The 12,712-nt window shown below is 32.9% G+C and overlaps 1 protein-coding gene across 9 annotated transcripts in view; it reads right to left on the minus strand.

Moving 5' to 3' along the window:
- Window positions 1-4,938: 4,938 nt before the first annotated feature.
- Window positions 4,939-12,712, minus strand: part of LOC147657379 (uncharacterized) — a 70,083-nt gene continuing 62,309 nt past the window's right edge. For 6 of the 9 annotated variants that reach the window (XM_086910099.1, XM_086910106.1, XM_086910098.1 and 3 more), the window contains 7 exons: window positions 12,167-12,386; window positions 10,416-11,156; window positions 9,463-9,648; window positions 8,489-9,001; window positions 7,350-7,447; window positions 7,087-7,267; window positions 4,939-6,543 (listed from right to left, as the gene is read on the minus strand). In XM_086910099.1, coding sequence (XP_086766225.1) covers window positions 6,434-6,543; window positions 7,087-7,267; window positions 7,350-7,447; window positions 8,489-9,001; window positions 9,463-9,648; window positions 10,416-11,156; window positions 12,167-12,386 — 2,049 coding nt within the window. In that variant the 3' untranslated portion in view covers window positions 4,939-6,433. Of the gene's footprint in view, window positions 6,544-7,086; window positions 7,268-7,349; window positions 7,448-8,488; window positions 9,002-9,462; window positions 9,649-10,415; window positions 11,157-11,567; window positions 11,686-12,166; window positions 12,387-12,712 lie in introns of those variants that run through there. The other 3 variants (XM_086910100.1, XM_086910101.1, XR_015292555.1) reach the window with 3 other exon arrangements.

A 12,712-nucleotide genomic window follows, 5' to 3' on the forward strand; every position in this document is an offset into this window, starting at 1 on the left:
ATATTTTTTTACACACACACAGATTAATATAATAATACACACAGTTAATATAATTAATAATAAAAACAGTAAACAAATATTAATCTGATAAAAAATCTATTTTATGAAACATGAAACATACTAGTTTTCCGCCTTTTAAAATCCACAATAATTGGATCGTAAACTCTTATTTTCATTTTTATTTAAAATTCAATTATACAGCAATAAAGTATAAATAAAATTAGATAAAAATGTTTATTTCATCCAAATGCCAAACGGCACAAACATCTTAGTCGATAAGAATCGTGTCAAGTTTTGAATTAATTGTCATTTCATTGGAATATCAAATTTTCGTTCGCAGTTTCCTCGACTTCCGATTCAAAGAAGGGGCAAAGAAAGAGGATGCAACAACGTTTTCGCTCGATGAACAAGCGTCTTCGTAAAATTTAGTCGAACCAAAACTATTTTTATCCAAGTGTTGCATGCCAGACCTCCCGGAGATTTGCGATCGCATCTTATTACGTTTCCTTGAATTCCGTGCGGAACGATTAAACGAAACTTCTGTTTTGTAATTCGAACAATGACTTCCGCTTTCGTTACGTCACTCATTTAACGATCGAATCGAGAATCGAAACAAGACAATCTGTCAACATGATTTCAATCAATTATGTTTTTCGAACTGTACGTTAAAATGTGATACGAAAAATTATTAAATGATTTTATAGGTTCACTCAACTGAATATAATATTAGATACAGACAAAATTTTCAAGAGGATAATTGAAAGAAAAGTTCGAAGAAAATTGTAAAGTTGAAACTTTCATCTTTTTTTATACGTATTAAAAATTTATAGTAAATATCTTTTAGATGTATAAAATGTATCATGAATCTTGTGAATTTATTTTCTTTACTTGTCTCACTTTTGAGAATTTATTATTTGGGTTATTTTTCTACTGAATCTTTTAAACAATATTGTATCATTTTTAATGTGAAGATTGTATAAACTGCGTGATTTTCCTTGGACAAATTCTTCATTTATTTTGTCTATATGTTTTCGTTCTTTATATTTTATTGACCTTGCAAAAAAATTGCACAATTATTTTTTTCAGTTAAATCGACTTTGATGTTGGTTCGATCATAAAGTATCTATCTATGAATATACCTATTAAATTTAAAAGATTAAAAATTTTTTATGACATAGCTTTATTGTTAGTACATATCTTTAAGCATTTTGTTATCTTTATAGACTTATTAACGTTCCTTAAAACAGTTTTCAAATTATATAAGGTGTTTTAAAAATTCCACCACCATATTTTAAATATCTCTTTTCTTCTTTGCAAACATATTGTACATAAATATGCTAAAATATTTTTAATTTTCATAACTCCTCATCATCTTCGTAAAAGTATTACATCTCTTAACCTCATATTTCTATTCAGTTGAATAATAATTGTTGTATGAAATCAAGTTACTGATTCATAAATAAAAAAATAAATTATCACATTAATAAATATCAATATTTTTATGCTAATAATAATAATTCTCACGCACAACTAATTAATTCAACAACCCCTTGAAAATCATGGGAAAAAAATTTGACAAAAATCATGCAAGAATCGCGAGCAGACGAGATTGAATGACACGAACGAACAGTTATGACGCGTTTTTTGTAAAAAAAGAAAGAAAAGAGAAATAGTAACAGGATCTTTAACAATCGCAATCGCTTGTTTTTCTCTCGTTTATTCTTGGATCGTCGACTCATATTTTCCATCGCATTCCGGGATTACCTTACCGTCTATTTTCATACCGCATCATCCAATAATCGTTCATCCTGCATACGAATGCTCGAGTAAAATATTAATTTCTCCAAATCTCTAAAAATATTATCTGTCATCGCATTATGCGATTAAATCGCAGTTTGTATAATTATATGATATCATTTTTCTTATTACTTTCTTATTATTCATTTATCGAATTTTTACCTTAGCAATTTTTTTGATTTGCAAGAAGAAGTATTTTTATAGTTTGAAAATTTGATTAATTTATTTTCACTTTTTTTTTTTTTTATTAATTCGATATCGAATATTATCTTGCCACGTTTCATAAGGAATGCCTAAATTTCATCACTTTTGAACGTAATAGTATCCTGTTTTACATATTACGAAATTCAAAGCAGTGCAGCAGAATCGCGTTTCCAAACTTACGGACAATGTAACATGTGTATATATCGAATGTTGCTAATTTTAAAATTAGATATATTCTTCGAAGAAATATTACGATTCGATTATATTAAAAATTTTATATGAAAATGAAATTTATCTATTGATAATTTTAAAATTTTCTTTTTTAAATTATTTTTATTGCCTTATATTTCCATTTCTAATAAAAATAACGTAAAAATTGTATTTTAAACAAATTTTTTAATTTTATGAATTTTATAAATCTAAATTTTATATTAATTTTTTTCAAAAAGAAGAATAAAGGACAGATCATCGATTATGAATTAATTATAATTTTTCCAAAAATATTCAATATAATCAATCATCAGAAATGACTCTCAACTTCATTCCTTCAATGAATTAACAAAATATTCGTGTTAGCATTAATCAATTTCGTTTCTTTGAAGACGTTAAAATATTCGCAAATACGATATTAAATTTCGTCAATTAGGAATCAATTACGATTTTTCTAGAAATATTCAACTTCAATAATAATAATAATTTTATAAAATAAAAATATTTTTGGATAATATATAGTCAATCATTCAGATATATCCTCGATTTTGTTTTCGACGAATATGCATGATTCCAAAATGTGATTAAGGAAAAGCTCAATTAACAAGCTTATACAAGCCACGATGATGTTAGTAATTCGAATGTTAAGCAATGACGTTGCGCTCTATATATTTCTTTTGCTTTCCGAAAATAAGTGGATGCCTGAAATACGTGTGACTAATCGCGCAACAAGACGGAAAACAATGCTTTTCGATACGATTATTGCGACATATTTATTTACGATGCTTTATTTTCTCGATTGTCAAAGTGAAAGTTACATTATTCTAAACTACGTTAAGAAGTCTTGAAATAATTTTTAACTCCTAATGCAATATCTTGTCAAAAAAGGTATACTGTCAAATATTGACAGTTCATATATTTGAGAGTTTTCGATAATTAGAGTACTTTCAAATTGTATGCAAGTGGCCCGTAAAATTATTTGAACATATTTTATAAGGAAATTCATTTAATCCGATAATTTTGTCGAAGTATGTAGAATATAATAGATTATATGTGGAGCAATTTTTTTTGTCGAGAAATCTCTTTGAGGAGATTTAAAAAAAAAAATCTAAAAAGTTTCAACATCTTTTTATATTTTGAATGAGCATTATAAATTATGAACATTTCGTGATTTTACTTTATTTCGCGTCATTGCAAAGTTATATTTAAAAATTTGAGCGTTGATTTCATCTTCGTGAAAATGATATTTTGATTTTTGAAAAAAAACTATTTCATTTATATATATACTTATAAGATTTTAAAAATAAAGAAAATTCATTCGAATTTTATTAAAATATAAAAAAGTTTAAATAATTTCGTGAGCCATCATATCGATACTTATTCTTCGAATAAGAATTGTTCGTAAATTTTCCACGTGTATCACAGAACAGAATAATACGAAAACTGTGAAATTTACGTACGATTTAGTGTAATCAAGAAATGATTATTTTTCTTATTATTTCTTTTTCTTTCTCGAGAGAGGATGCTTCGGTTTATTTGATCCGAAGATATTTTCGATTATTTATAAGTAAGAAATTTCTGGAAAAAGTTTGATCGGTTTTCGGCTTCTGAGAATTTTTTTTTGGACTTTATTTTTCATTATCGTTTTATGTTGAATTGTCGAGAGAAGCGATTTTAGAATTTTTAGCCACTCAATAAATGTAAATCATGATTGAGTAATAGCTTGGAACGAATTGTTTTTGCTGGTTTCAAAATCATGACTAATTTGTCGTTATTTAGAATATAATATATACTGTTTATACTATTATTACCAATTTATGACTGTACTTATATTTATTATTAATGCTGATTAACTTGTTAATGGTTTAAGAATTCCCTCTTTTAATAGATTTCATTAGATTTTGTGAAATGTTATCTAATTTATTTATATAATATTTTAACTGTTTTTAATGTAACGTAACTATAATTTAATGTAATTTAATATAAGTTAATTTTTTTCATGCAAGAAAGCATATATGAATAATAATTATAATTGAATATCATAATTATAATAAATACACTATATAAGAATACCTTTACCTCATAATTTATTTAAAAATTATTAATACTTCTATCCTATTGCAATAGTTTCTTTCTTTTTTTGAATAATATTCAAAATATAAAAATTCTTTTAATATGAAAAATTATTCATTGTCACGATATTAAAACGAATTTAAAAATAGTACAAAATAATTATTATAATTAGACTACAGATGTTTGTATTATTACAAATAAATGAATCTTGTACAAAGATTTGACTTATTCTTCAAATCTTCAAACAGAATGCAAATATTTCTGAATATTTCGTGGATATTTTTCTTCATATACGTTATCTATACCACGAATCTTTGTGCATCAAATTTTTGCATGAATTAATAAACATCCGCGATACACTTATAATTAACAAATTAAAAATAAATTCGAAACGGAACGAGAAAGCGTTAATTACTCCACTCCCTTATAGCTACATCATGCTGATACCCAGTTAAATTAGCATAAACACCTACCATTTCGTAACCATAACGATGCTCGATCACAGCATCGTGTGTATAAAAAAATCGCACCATTGCCATAAATAGAAATAACAACCAGCCATATAGAAATAGAGAGAAAGAGAGAGACACAGAAGAGGAATAGTGGATAAATAACAGGGATGAGAAAATAATTCGTTACACCATAGTACCCAAGTTTTTTGTATTGCAGAGGAAGCACACGTTTATTTACACATTATACCAATAAATTGTTTGCTGCGATGAGTGACAAGTATATGATAACAATAAACGAATTTTTTCGTTCTTGTATATATATATATATATTTTTATTTCAAAACTGAGCAACGAAGCGTTTTTTTCTTCTTCTTCAATAATAATAATAATAATAATATTAATAATGCTATATATCTCAGACTATAGTTGAAAGAAGATCGATAATCGAAACCTTCCCTTGAACGTTTCTCTCGCTCATTCGATAAATAAATTAATCTTGTTCTCTTGTTCGAGGACAGCTTGACTAGCATCTGTTTCGTGGAGAATCACGGTGTCTTGAATAAATTAAAATTTAACATTTGACATTAAGATCAATACAATAGAATCAAATTGCGATCGCTTCGAATTATATTAATTTATAGAAATTAAATTGCTCGATTCATAATAATAAATTGATTTTTATTGTCCATTGCAAAATTTTTTAATCTTACGTAATTTCTCGCCACGATTGATTTAAAATTACCGCGATTCTAATCTATAGACAGGGCGGGCGAAAAAAATTTCGAAAAAAGAAGAAAAAAAAAAAAAAGAAAGAGAGAAAGAAAACGGGGGAATAATTATAAATACGTATGCTACATGCCTAGTAGATAGAAAGATAGATAAAAAAGGATAAAAGTTACTCGAGAACGAAAGAGGATGAAAAGAGGAGATGGAGGAGCATAGTAAAGAGAGGAGGGTGTGTAGAATAGAATCAGTCTAGAAAGAGAAACGACCTACTGAAAGCGTGTTCCACGGCAACAACGACAGAGAAAAATGCATTCGAGAAAGCTCACTACGCGCTGATCAAAAGAAAAGGAAAATAAAATTAAAAAAAAAGGAAGAAGATAAAAAGCGTATCCATCAGCGTTCGCGAAATATATTTCTTCGACTTCTCACTATTCGATTATCGTACTTTTGACTAGTTCTCCTCGCCCCTGTCGTAAAATCATCTCGTGTTTTCACGTAAAAAAAATGCAGGAAAAAAAAAATGTCGCACTCTTCGAAAGAATAATATACACGCGCTAATATATTTTTGCTTTGAAATAAAAAATTTTCATTTTTTTCTTTTTTTTCTTTTTTTTTTCTTTTTTTTTTTTTTTTCTTTACGCTCGCATTTTATCTCATCGACGTGAATAATTTTTGCTTATACACGAGCGTATATTTCGACTTTTCTCTCGATTACTTTTGAATAATTTGTTCGTTCAAAAATTGAAAATTTTCTTCTCTCTGATAATAATGCATACGATAATAGGAATATATATACGTATTCGTTGAATTCGTTTGTTCGAAGAAGATGGAAAAGATCGATTAAGCGAAATGATGGAGAATTGAATGAGTTCGGTTGAAGTTAGAGGCTTAATGTTCCACCACCTTCGTATTAGATTGCTCTATTTTTCTTTTTTTTTTTTTTTTACTTAATCCCTTCTCGACCGTTATATTTAAATAGGCGCGTATACTGATCGTCTGTTACCTGGCACCTGCAAGGTGGCAGAAGTTACTGTCGAACCTAAGCTATTCGTTGCGGTGCACGCGTAAGTGCCAGCATCCTCTGGAAAAGAAGAAGAGAAATTCGTAATTAATAAATAGTAATTAAGAAAAATTCATAAATGTTTTGTATAGAAATCTTTAATTAATCCTTAAGATTCTAATTTATTAATTTCGTGAAATTCTTTTTTCTGCTACGTTTGATATTGATTTCAAAATGTTTTTGGATATAATTAATAAAATATATATATATATGTAAAGATTCTACTATTTCATTTTGACCACCATTTGTAAAATCAGAAATTTTTTATTCTGTTTATGAAATTCTTATCATAATGATTTTCATTAATAGCATAATTAATAGCATTAGAATTTTCACTCATTTTAATATCCCGCATTATTCTCTTTTCAATTCTTGGAAATAGAAGCAAAAAAAGTGCTTTTTTAAAATGCCAAATCAAACAATCAAAAAATCATCTGATATTGGATAAATTTTCAAAATCAAACTCTGTATACTCATTTCTCAAAATTGTATAAAATATAAAAGTTTCTAATTTAGAATTAATTCAATTTTTCTACTCGTTATTCCATGATATTAATAACGTACCAGGAAAAGCTCGCACTATGGTCAGACGACAAACGCCATTTCGATAATGGATCTCGTAGCACGAAGAGTTCTCAATAATCCTCCCGTCCTTGGACCAAAGGATGTTAGGCTGAGGTTCAGCTTGAACGATGCACTCGAATCTTGCTGTTTGCCCGCTCACCACCGCTATATCTTTCAAAGGCTAAAAATTTGAAAGGTGAATAATTAATCAACCGTTGAGTCAACGTTGATAAAAATGTCACGTTTAATTGTGGATACGGTACCGTGATGAAAAGGGGTGCCTTTTTCGGTAGTATTTCTAGGTAAGGCTGAATCACTTCTTTGCTCGAGGCCACTCCATTAGTGGTTGGCCACGGTGATCCTAGAATAATCAGCTCGATTTAACTCGATTAACTAGAACAACGTACGAGTATATATCTCGAGTATAGTGGGAAAAAGTAGTGTATCACTGTATCGAGAGATTTAAGGCTTGGCAGGAACTAGAAAGAAGAATAGCTTTAAAAAGAGAGAAAAAAAAACTGAAATTGTTTTGCACGTGTATATTTATATACACGATACTCTTTCAATGGGAAAGAGAAAAGCAGAAGAAGAGATCGAGATTGGAAGATGCAGAGGAGTAGAGAATTTTTCAACACGAGGAAAAACATCGAAAAGCAAACAAACAGAAGTGTGAAAGAAACGAAAAATAGAAGTAAAACATTGTGTTCCATGTGCATACATCAAGATAAATCCATAAATATTTTTTTCCTTTCTCTCCAAGTGTAACACAAGAAATTGGAACAGACAGAAGTGAATTTTGCAATATCATTTGAGGTAAACAAGAATAGGGTGAAAACTAGAAATAACACCCCAAACGAATCGTGTAACATATCAAATGCACACCAGGATGAATCATTAAATAACACACGTAAAATCAAATCCTCGCAAGCGAAGCCTCCAAACAAATAACAAATCCCTTTTCAAAAAGCGATCTAAACCAAAGCCAACATAAAATAATGCATATTAACTTTAACACATTCAATGCGGCATCAAAAATCGAAACAATTCCCTCGTGGCAGATATTCAACTTTTATAAATACAAAAACAACAATAATAAAAAGTGAAAAATCCAAAATGTATGAAAAACTCCATCCTTCGTTTATCATGAAAAAACATCACGACTGTATACGTCAATCGTCAAGGAACAGATCTCCACGACGTTCACGTTATCCGCCATATAATAGAAGATCTCCATAAATTCGCATTGAATGTGTTAAAAGCAATGTGTTGAAAGCAAATACAGCGTATGCAAAGGCAAAGTGAAAAATATCGAAATGACGAAAAGAGATAAAGACTTCGGTGGACGAAACAAAAGACGAAATGAAACAGGCTGATTAATATCGGCGCAGAAGCAGGTGAATACCTGCGGAGTCGACGTTGCTGGGTGGTCCTGTGGCACTACTGTATCTGGGGGAGAGACTTGGTAAGCTTGGACTCAGGGAAAGCGGACTGGGCGTCGTGTGATCCCATCTGGACGGCGATGGTGAACAAGGTATAACGAGGCTAGGTGGCGCCATGGCGCTACCGCCATCTTGCTGCCTCTTTCTCGCGTTTCTCGCGTCCTCCGCCTCGGAGAACTCGCTCTCGGATGTCGGCTCCCATTTCACGCTCTTCGAAGTGCCGAATTTCCCCGCCGGTTTGCCCTGACGCGACGACGTCGAGCTGCTCCTCTTCGCGAAACCGTTCTCCCTTCTGGTTGTGGTGAACTCGTGGACGATGGGCACCTCGATGTCGCTTGCTCTCCGTTGACCTTGGATGGTCCTGTTCGTGCTGGTCACTGTTCTCTTGCCTTCGCCGGGGAGCACGATCCCGAACTCGTAGCCGAAGTCGTACTTGAAGTATATGAGGCCGGTGTCTGGGTCGATGTGCTTCGTTCCTGCGTTTTTTTTTTTGGTTTTGGTTTTGGTTTCGATTTAATTTTTGGAGATTTTTATTGCGCTGATTATGGTATTTTTGTGGATTGCTAGCGGCGTGGTTCGTTCTGTTCGAAGATGTTTTGCTTTGAAGATTTACTTTTTGAAGAAACGAGAGAGGGGAGAGCATTGTTGAACTTCTTTTATGATAAATATAACAATGTAGTAAAGATTGTTTTTTTCGAATCATCAAAGGCATCGTTGAGATTTCTTTCTAAATGTTATTTTGGATAAAAATTCGTAACGTATTCTCTGATAAAGGGGGCTTCATTCGTAATCGTACATCCTTTATAAACTTAATTTCTCGTTCTTAAGCAAATGCTTATTCGGTTTCGTTATAATCAAATTAATTTCTATCACATTGATTAAAATTTACACTTAATTTCTACGTTGGAATTGGAATTACAGAGTCTAAATCGATTACCATGTTCCGAGTGTCGAGATTCCTCTCTGTAAGTTCTGGGCTCGTCGCCATCGCTTGCTCGACTGTCGGCCGGATGTTTCAGGATCGGCTTGCCCTGCTTCAGATCCGACTGGATGTCGCTGACGAATTTCTCGGTTTTCGACTTGAAGCTGGTGGTCATGTCGCTCATGTGTCGCGACGCGACGTCTGCGGATGTGTCAGATTTTTCGTGTTACGGGATAACAATGCTCGCCAGCGGGATACTCTTTATTTTTGTTTCTTTTAGAAAGCGCACGAAGGAAGAGAGACGGTTAGAGAAGAATGACCAAAGACGAAGAGAAATTTTCTTCGGGTATGAAAATGAGTATGAGTTTTAGATAAAATGTAAAGAACTTTTTCATAAGTTCTATTTATGATGTGAATATTTTTCTAAAAAATTCTTGAAAATAAAAGTCTTAATTTAATGCGAGTTCTTGTTAAATGCAAAATTAATTTTTCCATTTTAGTAATTGTAAAACATAAAGTTTAAAATTTCACTATCAAATAAACTATCAAATAATTCTTATCAAATAAACTCCTAATTTTTGTCCTAATTGCTTTTATGAACAAAAGCTTTTACAATTCCTTTATAATACATACATATACATCAATATCATATTTCCACAACAATAATTATTACTTTTCAAAATTTCTTTAACTTCTTCAGAGACACTATAAGACATCACCAAAACAGCAATACTTTCAAATCATAATATCAAGTAAAATAAAATATTTTATTATTCTATAGCGAGGATTTTTTCAACAGATTTCAATTTTCTTTCCCCCCCCCCTTTTCTACTTAAAATAAGAAGAGTTTAAATGCAAAAACTTTACATATATAAAACTGTACAAATCCTCTCCGAACGGTAAAACAACAAAAGCACCCCCCGCCGGCAAGCGTGCGCAAAAATATAGACATCAATCGTGATCCTTACGAGTAGCCGCCTTTTTCACATCGCTCCTCGAGATAAAACCAAATTCGGGAGGCGAGCCGGGCTTCAGCACCTCCTCCTGCCCCGAGCCAACAACATCCCTCTTCACCTGAGTGGCCCTGCCCTCGTCCAATCGAAGTTGGGTCATCGAGGTCTGCCTCTTCAACACGGGTGGCCCGGTGTCGAACTCCAACGGGGACACCACGTGTTCCTGTCTGACAGGGGCGCTGGCCGATCTTGGTGCCTTCGTCGTGGGCGCTTGGACCTTCCTGTACCTCGGCTCCTCGGTGTCGCTCTCGGGCGGAGCCCACTTCGCCCTGATCCTCGTGTCGATGTCGCTCTCGTAATCCGATTCTCTGAACTGACCTTGAACGAACTTCTTCGGGGTGGGCACCTTGAACGCCGCCTTTTGCCTTTGATCGGAGCCCTCGAAGCCTCTGAAGTCGGTGGGTTTCTGATCGCCGAACTTGATCACCCGACTCGTTTGCTCGACAGTGACGATCCTTCTGCTGTTCTCGGTCGACTCGTCCATCCTGACCGTCTTCTTCGTCTCTGTACCGATCGCGTTGTGGAAAGGTATGCCCGATCGAGCCTCGTAGTAAGTCGGTTGAGGCGGTGCATAGGCTATCTCAGGTGGAGAGCCGGGAAGAAGAACTGTTTTCGGTTTGGTCGGCGTTGTGACTCTGTCCTCCTTCTTTTTCTCGAGCTCCTCGATGAACGGCGCTCGAGGCTCCTTGGGCTTTCCTATCGGTACAAAATGAGTGACCCCAGCTGACCTCATCGACGAGGCGAAGACATAAGCGGACAGAGGGCGCGCCGACTTTGGTTTCACTCGTCGTTGATCGAATTTTTCCTTTTTCGTTCTCGATGGACGATCGAGCTTCCATTATCCGTGGTGTTGTGGTTTTGAATTCTTTTTTTTTTTCTTTTTTAATTTTTCGTTTCGTTTTTGCGCGAAGCATCGTGCGAAACGCGGATGTGTCTTGAAACGAGGGTGAAACCAGCGTGATATAGTAGTGGAGAAGAAAAAGAAGAAGAAGAAAAAGAAGAAGAAGAAGAAGAAGAAGAAAAAGAAGAAGAAGAAAATGAAAGTTAGCCACAAAAGATGATGGGAGAAAGACTCGGAGAGAAAGCTGGGGTGCACAAAGTACGTACTTCGAGTGGCCGAGAAGAAAAGAGAGAAGCAAGCGAAGCAGGAAGAGAGGAGAACTTGTCTTGCGAGGTAAACAACGAGAAGGGAAGAAAGCTTGCCAGGAGGACTACTTGTTGTAAGCTGGAAAAAAGTCGTAAAAGAGTGAGAGACCCATCGATATTGGCCAGTCGATTGTGTTCTGTTTGACGCTGTTGGAAAGCAATTCTTATTTTGACATTTCCCATAACCAATGTTTTATAAATGTTAAGCTTCGTTTACACTAAATAACAAAATATTATTATTTTATAATATCACTTATAATTTGAATACTTTTGTAATAATTCCAGATATGCAGAAATATTATTTAACACAACGTATTTTGAATCAATTTTCTGTTTCTGTTATACAGATTATATACATCCCATTTATAATTAAAATTTTATAATTGTACTTCTTTATATAAAAGATTTTGTTACATAGTGTAGACGTAATTTTATTTACAGTATTTATGGAAAAAAGAACTACTAGTGTGATTGATATTATGCATAATTTTTAATAAATTCGTGTGTATTCAATAATATCGTAAGAGGAAGTTCTCGTTTACGTCAGGATTTATAAATACCTGGACCAGCGAGATTCGGTTTCACGGATCTGAAAGATTGGTCGTCGCTTTCATAGCCTCGCGGTTTCCAAAGGGGTGGTATTCTGCCGTCGTAATCGCTCTCGTAGTCACTTTCGCGAAATTCGCCCTTCACGAATTTGGAAGGACTTGGAGAGGGCGGCAAAATTTTTTTCGTTGTCTCTAGCTTCTTGTGCGATTGATCCGTAGTATAAATAGTTTCCTGGAAAAAAGTAAAGATGTTATTTCGATATAAATACATTTCAGTTGTTCACAAAATAGTTAACGAAAAACACAAAAACATACAATTAGTCCTCAATCAGTTTTTGCACAACTAATTCTAGAAATATTTTGTTTATTATTTCCTACATTCCAATCTTTATTATATTTGTTTCAATATGAAATGTGTCGCTATGTTGAATTTATACGTGCGAAATAAAACGGAGACATTCAAAATATCCATTTCGTGTAATAAGAACTTAGAAAACGGGTTGAAAATTATTATAAAATAAAAAATACATATCAAAAATTATTTCAGACTTAATTCTG

The sequence above is a fragment of the Apis florea genome, unplaced genomic scaffold (assembly GCF_048593485.1).
Source record: "Apis florea isolate Af1SG1 unplaced genomic scaffold, ASM4859348v1 contig_3170_pilon, whole genome shotgun sequence".
In the NCBI taxonomy this organism is placed as follows: Eukaryota; Metazoa; Arthropoda; class Insecta; order Hymenoptera; family Apidae; genus Apis; species Apis florea.